Below are 25,263 nucleotides of genomic sequence, written 5' to 3'. Positions count from 1 at the left end.
TAGTAAGGGCTAACCAAAGTCCTCCCTCCGTTTCACAATGTAAGTCATTCTAGCATTTCCCACATTCATATTATGAATGTGGGAAATGCTAGAATGACTTACATTGTGAAACGGAGAAAGTAGTCGGTAACTCGGTATACTCTCTGTCCACGAATATATGGGGTTTTTGATTATTAAAATTTTATCCGTAGATATAAGGAATTTGGAAGTATTGATTTTTCAGTCCATTCAACCATTGTGTTCGCCGGTGGGTACATAGCTAGACATGATCTTTCCTAATCAAGTAAACTTGTAGGGACCTGGTTGACAGGTTTTTTTTTCTCGAAAATTTAACCGTCAGCTAGCATCAAAGTAATTTCACCTTAAGAACTCTGCTAATCAACCTAAAATCTTTTACATCCCTGGACAAAGTGAGTACTCCTACTATATATGAAGCTCATTTCAGTGATGTACTGACGTGCGCCTGCTGAATTCTCTGCTAGCTCCCACAGTATATATTTCAAACTTAAGCAACACACTTAATTAAGTACAGTATATATAGGCGAATTGACCGATCTTTTTCTAGAGCTTTAATCCTCTCTTCTCCGTACGCACCGTACGGGGTGCAGTGTACTTGTCTATATTTGCTTTGGAAATTAAGACCCGACTAAGACGTATACGGAGTATGTGCTAGCTACTAGTAGCTGCTTCATCGGATTAATTGTTTAGGGCCTGGTAAAATTTTTCACCCTGTCACATCGAATATTTGAATAAGTATTAAATATAAATAAAAAATAACTAATTACATATATTGCGTGTAAATTGCGAGACGAATCTTTTAAACCTAATTACTCCATGATTTAACAATGTGGTGCTAGAGTAAATATTTGCTAATGATAGATTAATTAGACTTAATAAATTCGTCTCGCAGTTTACATGCGGAATCTGTAATTTGTTTCGTTATTAGACTATATTTAATACTTCAAATATGTATCCATATATCTGATGTGACATGCTAAAACTTTACTTCCATAGATCTAAACACCACCTCAATCTTCATCAGAGCTAGCATGCATGTTGAGTTGCCAGCTGCAAATGCAATTGTATTATTTATCAAGTGGTCAATTGGTCATCCAAACAAAAAATGCTTTCAGATTAGGGAAGCTACTCCCTCCATCCCATAATATAAAAAAAATTTCGGTGAATGTGACGCATCATAGTATAATGAATTTTAATAAACTTGTACTAGGATGTGTCATACATCCATCTAAAATCTCTTATATTATGGGACAGATGGAGTAGAATGCTAGCTACTCCCTTCAGGAAAAAGAGTATATACGAAGTTACAGTGTTGCTATAGTTTAAGATGGAGGGAATAGATAAAATGATGTTTATTAGTTACATATATGCACATCGATATAATGGGTAAAATTAATGTGATTACAACACTTGTACTAAAAATCTCGATCAACTGTACTTGCATTTGACCAGCTTAATTAATTTGCTATGCGTGTTCTTCAGCCTTTTCATTCTCATGATCTGGACAAGGACTGAACTGGGATCGATCGATGCAAAAATATACAATGTTTTATCGATGAATCGTTTCATCGATCTGGTGTACTTTCCTGCGAATCGAAGCATACTGATTTGGGAATGTGGTTGATCCCCAATTGGTGCATGCTCATCTCGATCAAAAAAAAAGGGGGGAAAACAAACTGAACTGAATTAGCTTTTAATTGGACGATTCGTCCTTACATTCGTGCTTGCATTCATGAGCCTAAAGCTGAATTAGCTTTTGTGGAGTTGAAGAGTTGTAGCATGCGCGTCCTCTCGATCGACAAGAACATAATATACTCCATCGCTAGTAACATGCATATGGGTGCTAGCTTTATTATATACTATCAGCTTTTGATTTATCGGTGCTTGCAAAAGCCTACGTAAAAGATAGCACACCTGCATCCCTGTATAATCCATGCATGCACTGATATGATATGCAGGTGCTGGTGAAAGAATAGCTTATGGGGCTGGAGTCAAAGGAGCTTTCATAGACATAGAAATCATAATACATTGGTGCAGAAATCATTTTTCTAGGCGGCGTATAATCCGTTTACACGGGTGATTCCTGACCTGCCTCTAGCCGATGGCCTGCACAAATCAAGTATTTTTACGGGCGCCCAAAAAAGAACCGTACGTGAAAATACATTTACAAATGCAAATATCTTTAAGTTTCCGCTGCAAGAAAAATACATTTTTCACGGGCTATTTTTTAAAACAACTGCTCGTGAAAGCATTTTTCGCATGTGATTTGGTTAGGAAATCCTCCTGCCATGTAGAACGAGATAGCAACCTTCAGGAGCAGCAAGTGCCCATTGTAAGTTGCGAGCTTGTCCTGAGGCCATCCGGCCGAGGGCACGCCTGCCTGGACGTCACGAAACCCGTCAAAAAAAAGTTAGGAGCATGTCAAATCATTGGTGTTTTACTGCCCTCTTTCTTATTTGAAATAGAAAGAAAGGGATATAATTAACGCAGTGGTGGATATAGTGGCGGGATATTATGGCTTGGGTAGCCAAATACTCCCCATCCTAAAATGCAAGGCAATATTACTTTCAAAAATCAAATTTTGGATTAATATTTATATACTAACAATGAGTAAAATATGCATGCGCAGAATTATGCATACACTCATTGATACTATCACCTTGATATTAAGTGCTTGTTTAGATTGATACTAATTTGTGTGCTAGCTTCAATAATATCAAAAAGATGTTTACCATAAACCCTAAACCCTTTGGTTTGCTACTAAAATTTTTGCCCAAATGAGTTCAAATTCTATACTACTCCTATCGTTAGAAAAAAATAAGTATTTCTAGATTGTCTAGCAATTACTAATGTTATGCAAAATATTTCTTTTCAGTTAATTCATTTGTCAAATTTTGAATTTTGAATTGTTATGATTCTCTTTCCAAGCATCTGATTGGTTGTGAAAATATTAAAATGATGGTAACTCATGGGAATCGATGCAAGAATGCTAATATTATGCTACAAAATTTAAATCTTAAAAATCCTTATAATTTAGAACATATGGAGTACCGGATTGGCACTACCAAAAATCAATTCAATTGGGCAAAAGTTGTTATCTCAAACGGGCCTCAAGTTGGTGCACGTCACAGATGATGGTCATTTGTGACAGGCCACAACTTGAGGCCCGTTTGAGATATGGAATGTTATCTCAAACGGGCCTAAAGTTGTGGCCCGTCACTGATGTGACAGGCCACAACTTGAGGCCCGTTTGAGATATGGAATGTTATCTCAATCGGGCCTAAAGTTGTGGCCCGTCACTGATAGGGGTCATCCGTGACGGGCTTAAGTTTTATACCCATCTAACATGTATGTGCGACCATATCTCAATCGGACACTTTTCAGCCCGATTGAGATGACTTCCTTGTGACGGCCCGCTATTTCTAAGCATATTAGAGCCCGTCACAGATAGAAGTATCTGTACTAATGAAACTTGTGCTCTAGGGGTTCATGATTGGTCACAAATAATGTCTCTAATCAAGCAAGTCATGATAGAGAGGGCACTATGTTCAAAGTAGAGATGATCATAGGATCAAAGCATGCATATATATATATATATATATATATATATATATATATATATATATTAGCAACAGAGATGATTTTTTTAAAAAAAAACAATTAACATCAGAAGCAGAAAAGTTCAACGGATCTTGTTGATGAAATTGGTGTGAAGCCCCTTACAATGTCCTCCGTTATAGAGGTGGTGTATCAAAGGTGGACAGACAAATTAAACAAAGGTTTGGAACGTTGCAACAGATAAATGGCCAGTGTAGCGCATTAGGCCAATTTGGGGAAAAAAAATTGGACACTGCTGTGCAGGTAACACTGGCAATGGCCATGGAAGCATGACGGTCACTGAATGTGGCCATGTTGCAAGGCGAAGCAAAGATCAATGGAAGCAACTCAGATGGTTCAAATGGATACAAGTATATTTGTGTCAAGACAGAGCAACATTCTTAAGTTTAATGTTAAGTTCGGAGGTGAGCAAATTGTAGAACTGCTTCAAGCCTGTAATGATGTTTTTTTATTCCCTTCTAACTTTGGTCCACAAACCCTAACCTTATGATTATAGTACTAAATTCATCCTTAGGACCACCACCACTAACTTCCATTTCTACGCAACAAATTAAATTCACCAAAACAAGAAATACATACAGTTGACATGCTGCAGCCTGCAGCTCGCTAATGCCATTCCTTGGACTGGTGGTGGCCATTACATAGACCAGAGCAATATGAAAATTCTCAAACAAAAGAAATGGTGGCCATTCTGCAATATGAAAGGGGATTATGAATATACTGAATCACAATTTCAACCAACTTATCAGTGTATAAAACGCTGATGATTTTTACAGCACTCCCATACAGATTTCAACCAAATTTGTGCTGAATTTGTATATTATTTCATATAGATTTGCACTGAGCCACCTAGTCTTTCACAGGCTTTGCTCAGAGCTGACTCGAGCTGCAGCTGTAGCTGGCTAAGCTCATCCATTGTGACCACCAATGGCAGGTCTTCTCTAGTTGCCTCTTCAAGCTTAACATATGCTAGTTTAACAGTTCAGATACCTGACCATCATGAAGAGTTGTTTGCTCACTCACACAAAATCACACCGTTTCAATTCAGTTTTTGAAATTGCTCTGAAATCTGTAAATGAAAGAAGGCTTTGTTAATTGTAACCTGTAAGCAGGAGCCAGGAGCAAAAAAACAGACATGGACATAACATCAAGATTGAAAACTAAACATGGTAAAAACGTGAAAGGCATGTGTAAACCATTTCTTTTTCAGATGCTTTGAGAAAGTACTAATATAGCAAGACCATGACTCATTGATTCAGTATCTACTTGACTACTTACTACCTCTGTTTCAGAATGTAAGACTTTCTAGCATTGCCCACATATATAGATGTCTATATGTATGTGGGCAATGCTACAAAGTCTTACATTGTGAAACGGAGGAAGTAATTAGTATTGACTCACCTTGGCTCTTCCTCTGCTAGCTACTGCTGCTCGCCTCCTGATGCCCTGATGCCCCAATGGCGGAAGGCCTGATCTGCTAGTTGCTTGGCAATCGGCACCACTGCACCAGCGATCTTGTCGCCCAGTGCCCTTGCTTAGGTGCTCGCTGATGTGCCGCCACCGTCTGCCTCTGCCGGCTCACACTCGGCATCCGATGCGCGGCTCCACGCCCACGGCCCACCTCCGCTTACTACTCGTTGTCGCCGCAGGTCTATTGCCGCTGTTCGTTGCAGAAGCCTGCAACATGGCTGGGTCGTTGTTGCCACTTGCCAAGACGCCCCCAATGCCTCAATCCCCCAAGGCTCCAACCCTAATCTATGGAGTGATTGAGAGAGAAGTGGACTGGATGAGAGAGAAGTGATCTGAGAAGCGGGTGGGAGCGCGACGGCATGCAGCGGGGCGGTGGTGATGCAGAGGGCGTGTGTCGGAACCCGGAATTAACAACTTGGATCCGACTAAGATAATGTATCAATCCCTGAATCAGTAAATATTGATACATACAATATAACTGGTTATTCATTGCATACGTTAAAGTTTTACAATACTAAGGGTTTTACAATAATAGGTACTCACCTAACTAATTAATTAATAATTAATACACAGCGGAAGTTTCTATACATTCTGACTAGGGAGGTATAACCTTTAGGGATTCTCTAAGTTATCGGGATCATCGTAGTAATAGTCATAAGGGTCCTCCTCTTGACCCAGATCTGAAAAAGAGGTTATAAGAGCAAGGATGAGTATTCACAATACTCAGCAAATTATCATAGAAATATGTTATGCATTGACATATAGTAGGGTTCTTTGCAAAAAGCAGTAATAAACAATCTGAGAGAGTTATAGCAAGAATTTATAAACATATAGACTTTAGATTTCTAACCAGGGTACCATATGAGTCCCGGTACTCAACTCCATGAGTACGGCTATTCGAATAGTTTCAAGGATATTCTACTGCAGCAGATGTACGCTTTACCCGCAGTCCACGACTTGCTGATAATCATCGGCTTTAGTCATGGCCTAGTATTAAGTCATTAACAATTGTGGCACCTGTTCCATGAACTTATATCCTCATATGCTCTGAACGTATTGTTAACAGCAGCAAGAGGAGTTACGGCGTTCCCGAGGTATTTAAGGGGAACTGATCGTATGACACCACGTCATCTCGATCAGGGTTTAGAAATATACCATATAGTTTATACTCGAGTATCACAAACAATTTACCTGTACATGGTAATGGTTAAAGTTGCCCTTCGCGGCTATAGTTGCCTCCTGTGCGAGGACTTAAAAATAAGAACCACTATACAGAGGTGCCATATTGCTAATTAACATAATAACTAGGTCTGTCCCCATTCTAGAAACTGCGGTCGTACCCGTTCGTTCGACATAAGTACCTGGTAATAACTATATCGATCGAGACAGTACTAGCCACCCGGAAATCAACCAAATCTTACGTACTGTCCCAATCTAAGTATAAGGTATTTTAACCAGATTGTAAGCAAAGTAAGCAATACTAAATTATCTGGGTTTCTATGGTTGATTTATGCATATAAAATAGAATATTGAATAGAAGGCTATAAATAAATAATTTGTAGAATATAGGCTTAAATGATCAAAGGTATATGGTAACTTGCCTTGCTCGATGTCCTGAGATTGATTGATATTATCTATTGAGTCAGAAGAACCCTCAAGACCTAGGGTTATACATATAAAATTCAAATTCAAAAAGGAATTCAAATGAAATCCAAAATAAGAAAAATAGGGAAAATAAAATAAAATAGAAAAAATAACAAAAGGGGGCACAAAAGATAGAGAATGATTTTAGAAGAATATTGGTCCAAGTTTCACTGGAATTGGATCTATATTTTAAAAGATATGGGCTTCTAAAGTTTGAAAATCAATTAAATGTGAAATGTTACTGTGTGCGGGTCCCACCTGTCAGTCTCTCTCTCTCTCTCTTCTCTTCTTCTACCTCCAGCCGTTCCCCAAAGGCGGCCGGCGGCGCTAGGGTTGGTGATTGCAGTGGTGATGGAGGGGGAAAGGGGTTGCGGCCGAGGAGGGGAGGGAGCTAGAGTTCTCCGGCGACGGTGAGCGGCGGCGTACGGGTTAATTTGTTGTGTGGATGGCCTAGCGGCTAGGGCGGTGGTGACATGGTTAGGCCGTGAAGGCGATTGGGATGATATGAGTTAGACAAGGCTAGGGGAGGGCTCCTAGAGCATCTACGAGGTACCTAGATGGATTCCGGCAGCTTGCCAACCTTTGGCAAGGCGCGGAGGGTAGTTGCCAACGAGCGCCTCCATAGGCGGCGGCCGAGCTCACGTCGGCAGCCCAGAGGGTGGCATGATAGTGCAAAGGGATTGCTAAAATGGAATCTAGGGAGTATGTAGATGGTTGAAACGGAAGAACTCACCGAGATCGGTTGAAATGACGGATTGCGGCCGGAAAAACTTCGCGGCGGTGAAGAACAGAGCAATGCGGGAGCGGCGGTGCTCGGCTTGGTGTGGCGAGGTAAAACTCGGCGCAGGGCTTCGGTTAGGACTTATGCTAGAACATGATAGGATATAGGTGTTCTAAGGGATATTTAGGGCGGAGGATGAATGGAAGGGTGTGGAGTCGATCGCGCACAAGGTGTTCGACCAACGGGCGATGGTGGTTGATGGAATGGATTGGTGAAGCAGAGCTTCGGGGTTGTGGGGCTATGGTTATTGATGATCGATGATGGGCAAGGAAGGGATTGGGGTCCTATTTATAGGGCTAGAAGAAGTGGATGAGCTCGGGCACCGTCATCGCCATGGATGAGCTCGAACTTTAGATATGGCTGGGGTGGAAAGGGCTGTGAGAGGGCGGCCAAGATCAATTTGAGTGGCGGAAGACCACGTTTGAATACTTACTGGCGAAGGATTGGCTTGATCGCGAGTAGAAACGGCTGGCGACGTGTTGGCGCCAATCCGGGCGCGACGTGCGGCGGCGGCGAGGGTGGAAACGGCCGACTCGGGGGTGAATGGTTTGAATTGTGAGGGGGGAAACCACCGTCTAACTTTAATCCAACCATGCGGCAAGAATTGGCGTGATTCACCCCGGGTAGAAGCGCAATCGCACTCGGCGGCGGCTTGGACGGGAGCGCACGGCGTCGAGTGGCGATTCCTTGCGGCGGTCTTCATCCCGGCTTTGTTGTCGCCGTGATTGGTGCGGCTGCGGTGGTCTGAGGGCGTCAAACGGCTAGCGGCGCGCCAAGGCGATCGGGCACGCGCGATCGATCTCGAGACCGACGCGCGGCGGCACGGCGCGCGGCTAAGTCGGATGTCCGAGCGGCGCACGTGAAGGGGAGGAAGAAGCAAAGAAAGCCACGGTTTTGAGTGGGGTGTGGTCCCCTAAGATCAATTCTAGACTTTGCACAAGATTGGGTGGTGGTTGGGCTGCTCTAGTTGGGCTGGGCATTTCATCGAGCACCTTATGTGCAAAGAACAGTGAATTTCAGAAATTTTGATTATTTTCCTAGAGAAGATTGAATTTAAACTATGAATTTTAGAAGGGTTTCACTAGGGTTTGAAGTAAAGCAAATCCTCACTAAAGTTAGGGTAAACTAAGGAAATAATCTATAGTTTGAAATTTGAGAGAATTTGCTCAAATTCACTAAGGTTTGGAATAAAGGGAATATTTAGGGTAAATTAGTAGGGTTCTAAGGAAGTAACACTTGAACCAATTAGAAATCAAATAAATATTTAAAACACACAAGATTAATTAAAAGCCAGCATGATGCAGTTAAATTTTAGTTTAGAATTTGAGAATGTTACAGCGTGGCGATGAGGAGATGGGGACGCTGAGGAGACAGGAAGCGTAGTGGATGACGGCGGCGAGCAGGAGGACGGGGCGTTGTCGTGGGGGCGACGTCGGTGCTGCCCGCCTGGATCGGGTGGTACTTTTCCGCGTAGAACACCGTGCTCGCGGCCGTCGCCGCCTCCCCCGCCACTCATCTCGCCGCCGGTGGCGCTTCCCTCCTGCGCGACTCGCTGGCCGGGACTGAGCAAGAGGCGCTGCTGGTGGCACCGGCGGGGAGGGGCGTCGGTGCCGCCCGGTGGCTGTTTGGAGCGAGAGGGAAGGGGCGGAGCAGGATTTGACGACGTGGGCGGGGATTTTGCGATGGGGAAGAGGCGGATTTGGCGACAATTTCTTTTGAGAAGTGCTAATTGGAGGGTTAATGGGCCGGTGCTAATTGCAATTACAACTCGTTGCTTTTTATATTAGTCTGGACTAGGGGCCTGTTCACTTTGCTGCCATTTTTAACCTTACCAAATTTTGATAAAGTTGCTAAAAAAATAGCTACATTTTGTTTGCTACCAAATTTTGGTAAATTACTAGCAAAGGTGCCCGTGCGTTGCAACGGGAAGTGTACAGAAAAAAAATTGAGAAAAAATTACATTATGTAATTAATTAAAATATTTGGTATTTTTAAGTAGGTAGGTGTATAATTAAATCAATTTACAAGTAAAGCAAGTGTGCAAAATAAAATGACATGGTTAAATTTAATTTTATTAAATTCTCCATTATTAGTTACGCTTTTTGGAATTTTATTGGAATTATCAGAGCTTAAATTGCTAATTTTTAATAATACAAACATCATTTAACAATTATTTAATTGGAAAAAATAAAATCAAAATCCTCCTATGTTTGGGCCGAATATAGCAAAGTTTATATCCCCTCCCTTTTGTCTATTCTATGTGTCTGGCATGTTTTCTTTCTCCATTGAAGTCCATTTTGCATCCTCCATTCGGTGGCCCAATAGGCCGGCGGCCCGACGCGGGAGCTGCTAGAGCCATCCGATCGAATGGATGCTCCATATTAATCCTAACCTAAATAAATATACCTAAACCCTAACCCTAACCATTCACTCCCCCGGCCCCCCGCGCCCCCCACCCCAAGCGACGACGGCGGCGCGGCGCCCCCCCTCCCCACCTCGAGCGGCACAGGCGGCGGCATGGAGCAGCGGCCAGCCTCCTCTCCCTCGCCATGGGGCCCCGGGAGGGCTCGACCGTGGCGAGCGGCGACGCCTCCCTTCCGGCGGGAGGGGAGGCGGCGGACAGGGGCGCCGGCGCCCTTTCCTCCGCCGGATCCAGCGGGAGGGGAGGCGCCGGCGGCTCGCCGGCGTCCCAGCGGCAGCGGCGCCCCTCCTCTCCGCCGGATCCAGCGGGAGGGGAGGCGGCGGCGGCGCCCCTCCCCTCCACCGGATCTAGCGGGAGGGGAGCTGGTGGCGACCTGTGACGGCAGCGGCGGTTCGGCGGCGGCGGCGGCTGTTCGACAGCGACCTCCCCTTCGATCTATTTTTTTTGATATATTTGTGTGAATATGCTTCCTCCGATTTTATTTTTGTGATTGAATTCCGATTGGGAATTTTTTTGGATGGGGGGTGATTGAATTCCGATTGGGATTCTAGGGGGAGGTGATGGACGAAAAATTGGTGTACAGATGAAGTGACGACCGGAAAAATACGAATATTTATATTAGTTATAGATATAAGAAATCCTACTAAAATTTTGACAAATTACCATTATGGTAACTATGCTAAAATTTTGGCATTGGTTGAAAAATGACATCAAAGTGAACAGGCGCTGGATGCACTGTCACCCAGTGGGAAATTTACCAAATACTTCCCCGTGGCGGCGTAAAAGAAGGAAAATCTCCCATCTCTGTCTCCTCCGCTCCGCTCCGCTCCTTGCGCCGCCAAGACGAGTCGCGGCTGAACATAACAGGGGAGGGGCGGCGATCTCCCTCTCCATCTCCATCTCCATCTCCATCTCCATCTGGCGAGCAGAGCAGGGGAGGGGAGGGGATCCTCACCTGGTCAGCCTCTTTCTGATTCATCTCTCTCTCTCTCTCTCTCTCTCTCCCATCGGGACTGGAATTTGCTTGCGTTCGTTCGTTAGCCCTAGCTTCTCTTCTAGATCTGGAAGAAGCTCTTCTTTTAATTTCATAGCCTTAACCTTAATACAAGTAACAGTTTGTTTGTTCCCCGAAATATTTGGGGGTTCAATTGAACCCCCATGTCCCAAGTTGGATCCGCCCCTGCTTGCAGAGGTTTATTGCTGTGACTTTGAGGGCTTATGAACCATATTCTCCTTGCAGGAAAGTGTGGGTAAAGCGCAGGGCAACAAGAAATGGCAGCATTCCTGAGGTCAAAATGTTCGTCAGGTATTGAGATTTGAGAATGCCTCAACGTTTATATGATTGTACGGATAGGTTTGCAAATGCCTACTAGACACATTTGGCTTGTGCAAAGTTAGGATATATGTTCTACTCCATAAACAAACCATGGACAAAGTTATGGCTTCTAACGATAGCTGTTGGTTGGACCTAAACCAGTTTAGATTGGCTTTTAGCCTAAATTAACCAATTGTTGATTACTTTTGGGATTTGATCTAGTGCGAAATGATGATTAATTCATAGCATTCAAACACGTGCACAATTAAAATTGTTGATTCTGTGCGACTGATGGCCTTTAACCATAATAAAACAGTATCTTATACCTTACAAGTGCTCTTACCTCTAGTTAGATTTTTTTGCCTCTGCCTGATGGCTTAATATTTTTAGCTTATGGTGCTGTGGTATGATGCTGATCTAATTTGCATATTGCTCATGGTTGTTCTTCATCTTTTTAGTTGGACGTACCTTGATGGGAGGCCTTGGGAACAATCTATTTGGAGCCGTTAACTCATCTGTTGAAACGGTGTCAAGACCATCTCATTGTGATCCTATCTTTCAGGTATGACTTCTTCTATCTAGCAGAAACATCTTGACATCACTTCTTATAGCAACTTGAAAAGTCTAAAATTAATTAATGGACAAACGTCTTGTTCTTTTCACTAGAGAACCCATGGCACAGTAGACAAGCATATATTTATTCCACTATGATGTGGTTTTGTTGATATGATTGAATACCTTTTATTATTTTTTTTACGATCGACATCAGGGATTTGCTCAGTTGTCAAACTAGATTGTTTGGCAGATTGGACTCCATCTTAGTATCTTATACGTTTCTTTTTTGTCGTACTCTTTTAGCCATTCTTTAGGAGGAATTTTTATTGTTCTTATCTCAAAACAGCAGGGACTCCATGTCTTGGTATTTTAAAATAAATTTTATGTGCCCTGCTATTCGTGCGACGATAATAGGATTGTTGCTGGGTGCCGGCATATGTAGTTCTTTGAAGTTAGTTATCTCATCATGGATGTTTTCCATGTGGAATAAAACTTTAACTCGTGTTCTCATTCTGGTTTCAGCAAATCAGAACATTCATCCAGATGAGAACAAACCTAAAGGTGGTAGACAACTCTGGTGCCAAGCGCGTTATGTGCATCCAGTCCTTGAGGGGGAAGAAAGGAGCGAGGCTCGGGGACACTATAATTGGATCTGTCAAGGAAGCACAGCCTCGTGGTAAGGTGAAGAAAGGAGATGTGGTCTATGGAGTGGTTGTCCGTGCTGCTATGAAGCGAGGACGCAACGATGGCAGCGAGATCCAGTTTGATGACAACGCGATTGTCCTTGTGAACAACAAAGGCGAGCTGATTGGCACTCGTGTATTTGGTCCTGTTCCCCACGAACTCAGGAAAAAGAAGCATCTCAAGATCCTAGCGTTAGCGGAACACATAGTTTGAGATGCTTACATACCTGGCAACCTACCTGTTAGTTCTGCAGAATGAAATGAGCATGGTGCTGTCTCAAGAGTATTCCACCGTTGTTTTGATCAGTTCTGTTTGCAATAATGTACCCTCAAAAGATTAAATGAGCTGATGCCCTGCAGTCAGTCCTAGACAAATCAGATTCTGTACTACTATTTAACCTCTGTAGTATTGCATTCCATTCAGATGGAAACGCATACATTGCTTATGTTCTCTTGTTAAACCTGAAACTGCAACTGAACTCTTGTGCTTTCTGATCTCAAAGTGTTTCGGTTCATGTGTTACATTGTGTGATCATGCCATCCTATTCCTAGTTTCCTACCATTGTCCTGCTGGGACATGCAGAAGTTATAAAGCTTCATCTACCCACATATTTCTCTTTGCTTCTGATTTCACCTTAATCTCCCAATCAAATATGAGTATTTTACTCTGTACATCAAGTCATCAACTGCAGATGATCAGATATCTGTTTGTCCTTGATCTTGGACTTGGAAGAAGCATGCAGAGTTTGAAGGAATGTGTTGAGTTTGTAATTTGTTGTTGCCAAATTTGTCATGGTCAGAGTCATTACCTCTCCTATAATTAAGCTGAACCTATGGAGATAAACAAGGCACACTGGTAACTAATGCTCACCTTGTTTCTCTCCTCATCTCTCAGACTCAAACTGCATCCTGACCAGAAAAAAGAAGAAGAAAAAAAAAACAAGAAGCAATGCAGTCCATGGAGATGGCCATTGCATGAGAGTATGAGACAATCTTGTTCTTGTTCTTGTTGTTGTTGCAGCATCGCAGGCCAAGAAGTGAGGCGTCGCCATTGCATGGATCTTGGCGACGATGGAGCCATACGCGCCGTTCTCATCGCCGCCGCTGCGGGGGGCGGTGGCGGCGGCGGGGCGGCGGTCGAGGCCGGCGAGCCGGAGCAGCAGCATCGGCGGCTGGAGCGGTAGCGGGAGCGGCAGCGCCAGCGCCGAGTACATCAGCCTCCGCGACGTGCTGGTGGAGGGCGGCGGCAGCGGCAGCGGCGGCGGCGGCGGCGGCGGTGGCGGCGGAGGAGGCGGAGGCGGAGGCGGCGGAGGTGGAGGTGGAGGAGGAGGGAGCTGGCGCGAGTACTCGAGCCACGATATCCACGAGTTCGACGCGTCCAACATCGGGATCAGGAACCACCTGCTGAAGCACGCCGCGTCGGCGTACCTGCAGTCCGCCGTCGTCGTGCCGCCGCGGGAGCAGGGGTGCCTCGCCCGCCTGTGGCGCCACGTCGTCCGGCTGCGCGCCGCCCGCGGCGGCGGCGGCGGCGGCGGCGACGGGGGAGCGCGGGGGCGCGGCCGCGGCCGCGTGCTCCTGCGGGCGTGCTCGTGGCAGGGCTGCGTCGACGACCCCGCCGAGCTCTGCGCCTCGTTCCTCGCGCGCTCGGCGCGGCGCATCGCCGCCTTCCTCGCCGGCATCTGGGCCTAGACTAGCCTCGCCGCGGCGCACCGCGGCGCGCCGCCGCTCGCCGTGCGCGCGCCCACGGATTCTTCTCGTGATCTCGTCTTTTGCTGCTACTATTACTGCAGCAGAATAGCACGTAACTACACTACATTATTAGGAGAGGCAGACACAAAAAATTATATATATTAAATTTCTTCCAAGAAAAAGGCTGATTACCGATTTACTAAACCTTGATTTTTTTGGGGTTTTTTTCTTTGTTAGAGAAAGCTGGCAAGTAATTAAGATCAATGGATGTAATTTTGCTATTGATCTATAATTCTGTAATCTCTACGTAAAGCTGCTACTTTTGTAGTAAAGTAAGCAATGATTTTTTTTTTTTGCACATCTCAATATAAGGATGGTGAGATAAATGAGTTGGTTTAGTTTGCTATAATGCCAAAATATACTAGGTAATGTCAAAATTAGTTAAGTTCCAGACTTTGGCAATATATATGTGTATTGTTGTGAAGTGTCAATAATTTGGTAGTGCATAATTTGCCTTCAAATCAAAATGATCCCATATACATAAATGTATACGAGAAACAACAAGGACCATTTTGGATTGGTGTCGAAATGTCCTTACCAATAATTTAGTAGTTTAAATAATAGTGTATGTGGTTTGAAAGCTAAATTATTAACATTGCCAATGTCCAATTTGATGCTTTCTATATTATATTCGAAGCTTAGCCCTAAATTGGACTCAAACCATATACTACTAAAATATTTTGTATTGATATTACTCAAAGCTTTGATACAACAAAGGTTTTTGATATTACTCAAAGCTTTTTCGTGGTATCAAAAATTATCTAGATTTTGACGCTACCAACATTTTGATAGTGTATTGAACCAAATAAGCCCTAAGTCCATAACTTGTCTTACGAGTATAGTTTGTGAAATATCTTTGTGAGAATTATTGGCAAGGCTTTTTTTCCCTTTAGAAATACTCTTTTACGAGGATTTTAGAAATATATTTAGTCTCATATCAATGAGTAATGAACAATTGAACATAGCTTTGACAAGATTTGTTGCAGATGATGTACTCCCGCTGTCTCAGTATGTAGCAATTTAGGATGGGATTAGACATACTCCCTCTGTACTCGTAAAGGAAGTCGTTTTGGACAGGGACACGATCTCCAATATACAACTTTGACTTCTTGTTTCTATAAAAATATTTATTGAAAAATGATATATGTATATTTTTATGAAAGTATTTTTCAAGACAAATCTATTTATATAATTTTTACATTTTCAAACTCAACAACTTGAGAGTTATTCATAATTTATATTCCCAAGATTTGACCTAAACATTGTTCTAAACGACTTCTTTTACGAGTACGGAGGGAATATTCTAGAACTATGAATATACTCCATTTTTGCAGTCCTAGAATGAGACGAAGGAAGTAAGACATTGATATTGTTAACCTTTTTTAAAACCATTTTTTTCCACCATTGAGATATTGCAAGTGCAACCTTGATGTCAGGGGAGTAGTACAGTTTACAAAGCCCCTTGGCCCTACCCTACCCATCTTTAAGAAGGTTCAGCTAAGACTAGTATACCAACCTAGCTCTACATAGACGATCGAAGGAACCGCCATAGTGATTTGATTTCAAACAGAAAAGACCATTGGCGATCAATGAAATCATGACATCCATCCCCTACTACAGTGATACGAGACGAGACTAAACGATAGGAGACAAATTTCCGCTTTATTTTCCTCTTTAATTATCCTCAGGGCGACGCATCTGGACCGTCCATCCAACCCCCCCCCCCCACCCCCAAAAAAAAAAACTAATCTAACCCTAATTTAATCATCATCAACAACAACACAAAACGCACGCACGCATTTCGAATTCGAAAAGAGAAAAATAAAATCCCCCCGCAGTTGCAACGGTCGGCTCCCCCCTCCATTTTCCCCATCGCCCTCCTCCGATTCCTCGCCATCCTCGCCGCCTCCACGCATCTCTCCATCCCTCTCGACGCGGGATCGATCGATAGGCGATAGCCTTCTGGGGCTTGGCGCGGCTCGGATTCGAAGTGGGGGTTTGGCGCGGCGGAGGAGATTGGGCGTGGATTTGATTTCATTTCGGGGCGCGGTGGTTGATGGAGATGGAGGAGGAAGGGAGCGGGAGGGGAGGGGATGGCCCCGCCGCTCATGGCCGGATAGGTGACACGGCTTCGCTTGGTGCTTCGTGCGTGCGTGCGGGTGTGGGTGTGTTTTGGGTTGGGTTTGGTTTGGTTTCTGACATGGTCTCGATTCGATTTGCTTGCAGGCGGCGACTCGCCGGTGATGGTGTCGTCGGCGTCGGTCAGGAAGACGGTGAAGATGTCCGAGACCTGCGACTTCATCCCCTACGTCGACGACGACGACGACGGCAACAGCGAAGGTTCGCGCGCGCGCCGCGCCATTTCTAGATCTCGAATTCTCGATACATCGCGCTGGATTTTTTTTGAATTTGTCTGAATTTTTTTCTCGTTGGACTGCGCGGTGACGACCAGAGGAGAATTCCGCCTCGTCGGGGATCCTCCCGTGCGACGGGATGCAGCACGACACGCCCGATTACATCAGGAGGGGCGCCGCGGCCGCCAGGCACAGGATCGCGCCGCTCGAGCTCTTCTCGGGCCCCTCGCCGCCGCAGGGCCCGCCTTCTCCTTCTCCGGCCATCGGCGGTGCCGCCCTGGAAGCCACCTCCAACGATGGCGTGGCCGAGCCGCAGGTTCATCCTCCCGAAGGCATTTCTAGCATCATAAGCACAGGTGGTGGAGAGCAGGAGACCGCCACCATGGGTTCACAAAGCGTGCATGAAACACTTCACATTGAGGAAAATGAGGTGATGCTTCGAAAAATTTGTTCTCCCTTTGTCCCAAAATATAAGAATTTTTAGAATAGTGCTAAGTCAAACATTTTTAATTTTGACTATTAATAGAAAAAATGATCAATCATGTAAAATTGATGTTACCAGATTTTATATTTTGGGACGGAGGGAGTACTAAGAAACAAGGAGGTACTAGTTACTGCTGTTCTTGGTGCTTAATGGAAGGTGATGTATTTGTTGCAGGGAAAATGCAGCTGCTGTGGACAGCTCAAGCAGGAGTACTCTCTGCTTTTGAGGGAGAAGGAAGAGTGCAGGAGAGTTTTGGAGGACTTGATGAGGGAGAACGAGCTCAAGAGCAGGGAATGCCACGAGGCTCAGGCGTCCCTGCACGAGCTGAGGATGGAGCTGATGCGAAAGTCAATGCATGTTGGCTCTTTGGGTAAGAACTCAAAATTTGTGTGGCTAATCTACTCCAGCTTTCCAATGGTAGTAGGCGTAATGGAAGATTAAGTTCGGCTGTGATTGGAGAAATGAATAAGTTGGATGTAAATATGTCAGCTCAAAGTACTTGTAGGAATTCGCTATTTATGTAACCAGTAGTTACAGTGGTTGTTTAAGTATCTCATCAAAAAAATGTCAGCATGCTTGCTGAGTGGCTGAATGCAAGCTTTCTTTTTCATCATGCAGCATTTGCAGTGGAGGGGCAAGTGAAAGAGAAGAGTCGTTGGTGTCAGTTGCTGAACGATTTGAGTGAGAAATTTAAGGTAACTGGTTTCATATTCAAAGTTTGTTTACTACTCATGTACAAATAGCACAATTGTCTGGGAAGTCAAAGCAGCATATTTTATTTTATTTTCAAAAAAAACCACAGGCATTGAAGGCAGAGCACCAGATTTTACTACAAGAATCGCTTGAATGCAAAAAATTTGTGGCAGATGCTACACAAATGACTACGACAATCCAACAACATGGTATAAGTGTGGCATTTCAACTAGTTGTACACCCTTTAGTTTGTTGCGTGTATATATTTCTCCACTTCCTAGAGTTGGCAACACTAATATCTTAAATGGAACAGTGAACCAATATGCAAGTTTGGAATGTGAGTTTAAGGATCTCAAAGAGAAGTTCACTGAGGAGACAAAAGAAAGAAAAGATCTTTACAACAAGCTTATAGAGGTCAAAGGTTGGTTTGATTTGTTGCTATTTGTTGGTTTGATTTATTGCTACTGCAACAGATGGTGATAATAATAGACTTACTAATTACTATGTCTTGCGTATTGATCAGGTAACATAAGAGTTTTTTGCCGGTGTCGGCCATTAAATGGTGAAGAAATTGAAGAAGGGGCTTCGATGGCAGTTGATTTTGAATCTGCAAAAGACGGCGAACTAATTGTCAGAGGGCATGTATCTTCAAAAAAGGTTTTCAAATTTGATTCTGTTTTCAGCCCTGAAGAAGATCAAGGTAAATCCCTTCATAACTAGTACAGTTTATCAACCTGTATCCTTGCTCAAGTTTTTAACGATGTAATGTTCTCCGATTTCTCTACAGAAAAGGTGTTTGAGAAAACTGTGCCTTTTGCAACTTCAGTGCTGGATGGGTACAATGTTTGCATATTTGCTTATGGACAGACGGGCACTGGTAAAACATTTACAATGGAAGGAATTGAAGATGCTCGAGGGGTTAACTACAGAACTCTAGAGGAACTCTTTCGAATTACCAAAGAAAGACAAGGCCTTTTTCAGTATGAGATTACTGTCAGCGTTTTGGAAGTGTACAATGAACAAATTCATGATTTGCTGCTGACAGGGACTCAGCCTGGTGCAACAGCCAAAAGGTATGTTTCTTGTGAATTCTAACAGCAACATGCGAGAACCAATATATCATGGCACTTCCTTCACAGGCTAGAAGTAAGGCAAGTTGCAGAAGGAGTTCATCATGTGCCAGGACTTGTTGAAGCACGTGTTACTAATATGAATGAGGCCTGGGAGGTCCTGCAAACTGGAAGCAAAGCTAGGGTTGTCGGTTCAACGAATGCTAATGAGCATAGCAGCCGATCACACTGGTCAGTCCCTTAAATTCATACTTTTCTTTGACACATTTTTCATCCATTTATGCTAAAGTTGTAATTATTAAATCCTAACCTCGTTAATTCTGTATCAGTATGCATTGTGTAATGGTCAAAGGAGAAAACTTGATGAATGGGGAACAAACAAAAAGTAAATTGTGGTTAATTGACCTTGCCGGGAGTGAGCGAGTGGCAAAGACAGATGCTCAAGGAGAACGGCTGAAAGAAGCTCAAAATATTAACAAGTCCCTTTCTGCACTTGGAGATGTCATATCTGCTCTTGCAACTAAGAGCCAGCATATACCGTTCAGGTTGTGAATTACTGTCCTTTAAGTCTAATTTTTCATTAGTACTGTCTTATGAGCCCAGTGCCCACTGACATATTTATTGTCCCAAATTGACAGGAACTCAAAGCTAACGCACTTGCTGCAGGACTCGCTAAGTATGTAGAACTTTTTCCTTGAGTGGTAGGATTTACATCTATTCTTTATTTTTTTGGTAATAATGTTTGCAAACAAAACAGGTGGAGACTCCAAGACTTTGATGTTTGTTCAGATCAGCCCAAATGAGAACGATGTGGGTGAAACTCTTTGCTCGCTAAACTTTGCGAGCAGAGTGCGGGGAATAGAGCTTGGACAAGCAAGAAAACAAGTTGATGTTGGTGAACTGTCAAGATATAAGCTGATGGTACAGTAGTACTATGTCAATATATATACTTTTAGTAAGATCTTAGATTCCATCTTTTTTTAATCTGAATTCATACTGCTCGTTTTGCTAGGCTGGGAGAGCCAAACAGGACAGTAAGAATAAAGATGCTCAGATTAAGAGCATGGAAGAAACAATCCAATCGCTTGAAGCAAAGAACAAGGCCAAAGACCTACTCACTATGAATCTCCAAGAGAAGGTACTTCAAGCATCTTTTATCTTCGGCTGCTTAATTGGTTCCTCCAGCGCCTTTGCAATATAAACACCTTAATCAGTTAATCACCAATTCACCATTACTTTCTAATAAAGATGTTGTCCTCATACTTTCATGAATGAAGAATTCACATGCTTACAGTTATTTACTTGCTCTCTCATTATATATCCAGATCAAAGAGCTGGAAGCACAGCTGCTGGTTGAAAGGAAGATAGCGAGGCAGCACGTCGACAACAAGATCGCCCAAGATCACCTGCATCAGCAGCAGCAAAGCAAGAAGCCAGAAAACTCACCGTGCCCGACGAGAAGCCCCATGGCAGAGAGGAACCTCAACTCCACAGCAGAGAAGCCAGTGACGTTGCTCAAAGACCTCGGAATCGCGAGGCAGATGTTCTCCGACAGCAACACGGACACCTACAGCATCAACCACCTGATGTCCATGTCGTCGGAGAAGGAGAACAACCCTGCCGGCGGCGCGCAGCCTACAAAAGCCAGAAGAGTCTCACTCTGCGGCGGAGCTCACCAGCAGCCGGCTGCTCCTCCTCGCCGGGGCTCGCTGATCCCGCTGCCGCGGCGGAACTCACTGATGCTGCCTCTACCATTGCCCAAGCCCGCAACACCCGCGGCGGCGGCGTCGCCGCTGGACATGATCACCGAGCAGTGCTCCTCGCCGCTGGTGATCGCCCCCAACGACATCAGGGGTGGCGGCGGCGGCGGCGGACGGAACAAGAGGATCATCAACAGCATCCTGCGTCGCAGCCTGCAGAAGAAGGTGATCATCAGGCCGCCACTAATGGCAGCTCATCAGTCAGGGAGGAGGGCCGGCGCCGGCGTGGCTGGTACAACCACCCATGGCGGCGGCGGCGGCGGGGTGATGAGAGCGCGGCGTGTGCCGGTGAGCGGCGGCCGGGGAGGAGGAGGGGTGCAGCACAACAGGGAGAAGGAGAGAGGGTGGAACAACGGGACCAGCCTCAGGCAGCTCAACTAGAGTGATACTCCCTCTATCCCATAGTATAATGGATTTTGAAAAGAAGTGATATATCTAGGACTATGAATGATAGTCATAGATACGTCGCGTCCCTCTAGAATCCCTTATATTATGGGATGAAGGGAGTATTATGCATCGTCACTCAGCTCAGACGGGTGAGTGAAGGAGAGACTTATAGAATTGGGAGTAGTTTTAGGAGGGTTTCAGGTGTTGATACCTCATTAGATTGTGTGGTGTCGTGGGTGTGCTTGAGTTCTCGAGTATTGTGAGAGAACTCTTTGCTGATGTTTCATTGTGTTCATAGATTGATGATTGGATTGGTTGATCTGGCTGCCAGATCTTAGATTGCTGGAGTGTTTGATCTGGCTGTCAGATTCTATTTTACGAAACTGTTTCTTGCTCGGATCAGGTTTACAAGTGTTTTCCAGTTCAAGTTTGATCAAATTCTGTAATGATCTCAAGTGTTTTCCAGTTCAAGTTTGATCAAATTCTGTAATGATCTCATTTTCTTTCCTTCGCGACAGAGAGGAATTAAGTTCGAGTTTGATCAAGTTCTGTAATGATCTCATTTTCTTTCATTCATGACAAAAAGGAATTAGAACATGACGGGAGAAAAAAAAAGTGAAAATTCATGCTTACCCCCTCCGTCCCAAAATAAGTCCAATCCTAGCTACGAACCTGAACACATGTGTGTCCAGGTTCATAGCCAGAGTTTGGCTTTTTTTGGGACAGACTAGTAGGTTAAAGAAAAAATTGTTGCAATCTGCACATTTTGGTATAGAAAACTGGTGATACAATAGAACCATGCGCTTGCATAAACATTAAGCAGTTTAGGCCCTCAAGCCAGACTATGGTGATGCATAACTTATGGCTATCATACATGTCCCATACATCGAGCTCCTCGGTTTGTTTCTCCAACACAAATATGTTATAGAGACTAGACTAAAAACTAAAGAGTACAAAATTGGTACCACGGCCTCAATTCAACAATTTAGCTCCACGTCCGCTTCATTTCTGCTTTCCTTAGCTCCTGAAATTTTCGAGAGAGAGATCAAATGTCAGATCATAGCTAAAATTTTGTTGGTAAATTAAATACATCAAGGTTATGGAAGAATTTCGTTCAGGCAACATAGAACACAAGGTTGGGTTAGTGGAAAAGGAATGTATTATCTTAAGCAGGATTAATGAAAGAGTGCATGTACCAGCAAACAATTGTTTCTAAAAAAGTAAACAATAAACAAAAATCTAGTAACTAAAGTAAAAAAAAATATATCTCAGAACTTCAGAAGACGGTTGCCCATCCATCTCATAGAAAAAGAAGACATTTGACGTATGGATGCACTCCGAATAGATTGATTTAAATAAATAAAATGTCAATTTTAATCAAACCATCGACTGTGGAAAAAGCAGGTATAACCATCATGGTTAGTTCTTTTCAGTCAATAGCAATAAGCAACGTTAGCCTCCATTGGACATTGATAGACGACACAACAACAGGATGAATATTCCGTGGACTTACAATTCAATGATGATCCCGCAAGACAAGTCAGCCTTGCTTTTGTGTTAGCCTCTGCTAATGGAGTAGTCTTCTCTTTTGCAATCATCCGAGCATCCCAGATCCTTATTATACCATCTGATGAGGCCGAAGCAATTAGGTTGCACAGTTCAGATCCATCGTTCTTGTCGTCGAAGACAACAATCCCTTTCACACGAGTTGAATGAGCATCCTCAATGCGTGATGTAACCTTGCCACTGGAAAGATCCCAAGCAGTAATACCGCGTTCCTCTCCTCCAGTGTAAAGTATTCCCTTCTAACAAATTAAATCATAAACAAGTGAGCGGTATACAAAAGGCAACACCATATAGTCACTCAATGTTTCTATAATATCTATAGCATCCAAAGATTAACCTCAATCCTCATGCATAAAGCGAAATGATCAGCTCCAGATAGCTAAAAGAATAGCATGGACTGGAGCTCCAAATGATAGCTAATTCACCACAATATCGGTAACAATATAATCAATCAAAAGCCGACACATTGAACAATATGACAAATTTCATCAAATACTCAGCACCTACACTGTAAACTACTAGCATTTATGCCTAACCATTTAGCAACCACAACTCATAAGCAACTAGCCATCCTTACAACAATGAGTGTGTGGGAGAGATTATCTTGGTGGTGAATGGCAATACCTTTGCAGGCGCAAAGGCGAGCACCCTTTTGCCGCAGTCGATCTCATGGATGATCCTAGCATCCTCGGAGTCGTGCACGGTCACCTTCTCCTCGGCGGCCATCACGAAGCGGTCCCCACCGGCGCCATCCTCGGCGTAGGCGATCGCCGTGGCCGGGTGCTCGAGGCGGCAGGAGAAGCTGCGGCGGCCGCGGAGGAGGTTGAGCATGGCGAGGCCCCCCGAGCGGCCGACGGCGAGCGCGACACGCCCCGTGGGGTGCACGGCGAGGGCGTCGGCGGGCTCGCGGTGGCGCGGGAAGACGCGGAGCGAGGCGAGGAGCGGGAACCCCTCGCCGGCGTCGTAGAGGTGGAGGAGGCCGTCGTCGGAGGCGGCGAGGAGGTTGCGCGGGACGGGGCCGAGGGAGTGGATGGCGAGGGCGGAGACCGGCGCGGCGGGGTCGAGGAGCGGGCCGAGGTCGGCGGCGGCGGGGAGGTCGTAGAGGCGGACGGTGTCGTCGGAGCCGCCCGACGCCGCGAGCCCCGCGCGCGCCGCCGCGGCGGCGCAGCGGATGGGCCCCGCGTGGGCCGGGTAGGAGAAGAGCGGCGCGAGGGCTAGGGTTTCCGACGACGACGCGGAGGCGGAGGAGGAGGTTAGGGTTTTGAGGGAGAAGCCCCAGATGAAGCGCTCGTAGGAGCCGGCGATGAGAGCCATCCGGGAGAGCGCGCCGCCGCCGCCGGCGGTGAGAGGAGGAGGGTTTGGGAAGAGAGAGGAGAGAGGAGAGGAGACGAAGGGTTTGGGGGGTTTTGTTTGGTCAGGGACGCTGTCATGTGGGGCCAGGCTCAGGCTCGGTCTTTCAGTGCAGCACGAATCTTGACGATCATCAGATGGCTAGTAGTAGTACTAACATGGAAGCTGGTTTCCGAGACCGACATGTGGGCCCACTAGGGGCTGTGTTGCTTTCTTCACCTTCCCCGCTCTTTTCACGCACACATTTCTCAAACTGATGGATAGTTTACAAACGGTGTATTTAGTTCATGTCAAAATTTGAAGTTTGGTTGAAATTGGAACGATGTGACGGAAAAGTTGGAAATTTGTGTGTGTAGAAAAGTTTTGATGTGATGGAAAAGTTGGAAGTTTGAAGAAAAAGTTTGGAACTAAACTCGGCCAAAACTTTTCTATATAAAAATTGCTTAAAAATTTTCAGGCTAGTATTTTAAGCAACTCCATTTTACGTGTGGAAGAGAGAAGTTGCAAACCTCAGGGAACAAACACAGTGCAAACATGCAATCTGTCTTTCTTTATAAAACAAAAAATAATTAAGAATTCAACCTCTACGTCAATAAGGATGTGCAACGTCTTAATCTGCATCGATGAAATACGATTTGGGATAATTGATTTGCTTGGCATGGGCCTCATCGCAGAAGGTTAGAGGCAACATATGTTAGTTGTGCACAATGAACTTGTAAGCAAAACAACTCTGAATTTGCAATGGAGGATTCATTTGTGTTGTCTAAATCTTTCTTGTTTGCTGTAGGAATTGGATTGCTTCTAAGAAAATCTAGCAAAATAGAGGGCCTAAATCTTGTATACATCAATGAAGGACTCGTATAAACATCAAGATTTTATTTAGCTGGTGATAATCAAAATCAGGTGTAATACACAAACAAACCATTTGCACAATATATCTACCTAACAAAACTACAAAGACAAAAAAAAAGAGATCATCTTTGCTTCTTCCAGTATCTGTTTCAATCGACAACTAATGTTTTCATTTTATTTCTAACCCGAAAACCTCTTTTCCTTCAATATAGCTTTACATAAATTTTTCATCAGGGGCTCTCTTATACCAAAGAGCTACCAGCTATTATAAGTATAGAGTGTGGTGAGTTGATGTGCGATTATGAAAGAGATTTTAGGCTAAAGTTGAGTTCCAAATAAATTGTTGCAGTGATTATCTAATTAATTATAGTGATAATTTGCTCCATTTTGTTTAGAGAACAACTACTCACTCCAATTCATAATTTTTGATGTTTTGGACAAGATTGAGATCAAACTTTTATAGCTCTAATTATTAATGTCCAAAACGTCAAA

The 25,263-nt window shown here is 44.3% G+C and overlaps 4 protein-coding genes across 5 annotated transcripts; 3 read left to right on the top strand and 1 right to left on the bottom strand.

Moving 5' to 3' along the window:
* Positions 1–10,768: 10,768 nt before the first annotated feature.
* Positions 10,769–13,028, top strand: LOC4352797 (large ribosomal subunit protein uL14mz). Its single transcript, XM_015765117.2, has 4 exons — positions 10,769–10,911; positions 11,194–11,259; positions 11,727–11,830; positions 12,346–13,028. Exons 2-4 carry the CDS (start codon positions 11,226–11,228, stop codon positions 12,718–12,720), a joined length of 513 nt encoding a protein of 170 aa, XP_015620603.1. The 5' UTR covers positions 10,769–10,911; positions 11,194–11,225; the 3' UTR covers positions 12,721–13,028.
* Positions 13,029–13,259: 231 nt separating this feature from the next.
* LOC107279701 (uncharacterized) lies at positions 13,260–14,553 on the top strand. Its single transcript, XM_015763845.3, has one exon. The coding sequence runs from the start codon at positions 13,578–13,580 to the stop codon at positions 14,193–14,195; it is 618 nt and encodes a 205-aa protein (XP_015619331.1). The 5' UTR covers positions 13,260–13,577; the 3' UTR covers positions 14,196–14,553.
* A 1,500-nt stretch (positions 14,554–16,053) lies between these two features.
* Positions 16,054–21,510, top strand: LOC4352796 (kinesin-like protein KIN-14R). Its single transcript, NM_001423627.1, has 15 exons — positions 16,054–16,375; positions 16,482–16,595; positions 16,708–17,039; positions 17,268–17,463; positions 17,712–17,788; positions 17,896–17,995; positions 18,100–18,207; positions 18,310–18,486; positions 18,574–18,859; positions 18,926–19,087; positions 19,186–19,401; positions 19,495–19,532; positions 19,614–19,777; positions 19,869–19,994; positions 20,182–21,510. The coding sequence occupies exons 1-15, from the start codon at positions 16,312–16,314 to the stop codon at positions 20,995–20,997; spliced, it is 2,976 nt and encodes a 991-aa protein (NP_001410556.1). The 5' UTR covers positions 16,054–16,311; the 3' UTR covers positions 20,998–21,510.
* Positions 21,511–21,750: 240 nt separating this feature from the next.
* Positions 21,751–23,945, bottom strand: LOC4352795 (uncharacterized). 2 transcript variants are annotated; one of them, XM_015764666.3, is made up of 3 exons: positions 23,194–23,945; positions 22,517–22,808; positions 21,751–22,027 (listed from the first exon to the last, which is right to left on the bottom strand). In XM_015764666.3, coding segments are annotated over exons 1-3 (984 nt in total). In that variant the 5' UTR covers positions 23,884–23,945; the 3' UTR covers positions 21,751–22,025. The 2 variants fall into 2 exon arrangements, with proteins under 2 accessions (XP_015620152.1, XP_015620153.1); XM_015764667.3 differs by having other exon boundaries at positions 22,517–22,805.
* Between the last annotated feature and the right edge of the window lie 1,318 nt (positions 23,946–25,263).

This window comes from Oryza sativa, chromosome 12, assembly GCF_034140825.1.
Source record: "Oryza sativa Japonica Group chromosome 12, ASM3414082v1".
Lineage (NCBI taxonomy): Eukaryota > Viridiplantae > Streptophyta > Magnoliopsida > Poales > Poaceae > Oryza > Oryza sativa.
The sequence above is the reverse complement of the archived record's forward strand: the minus strand, read 5'-3'. Positions and strand labels throughout refer to the sequence as shown.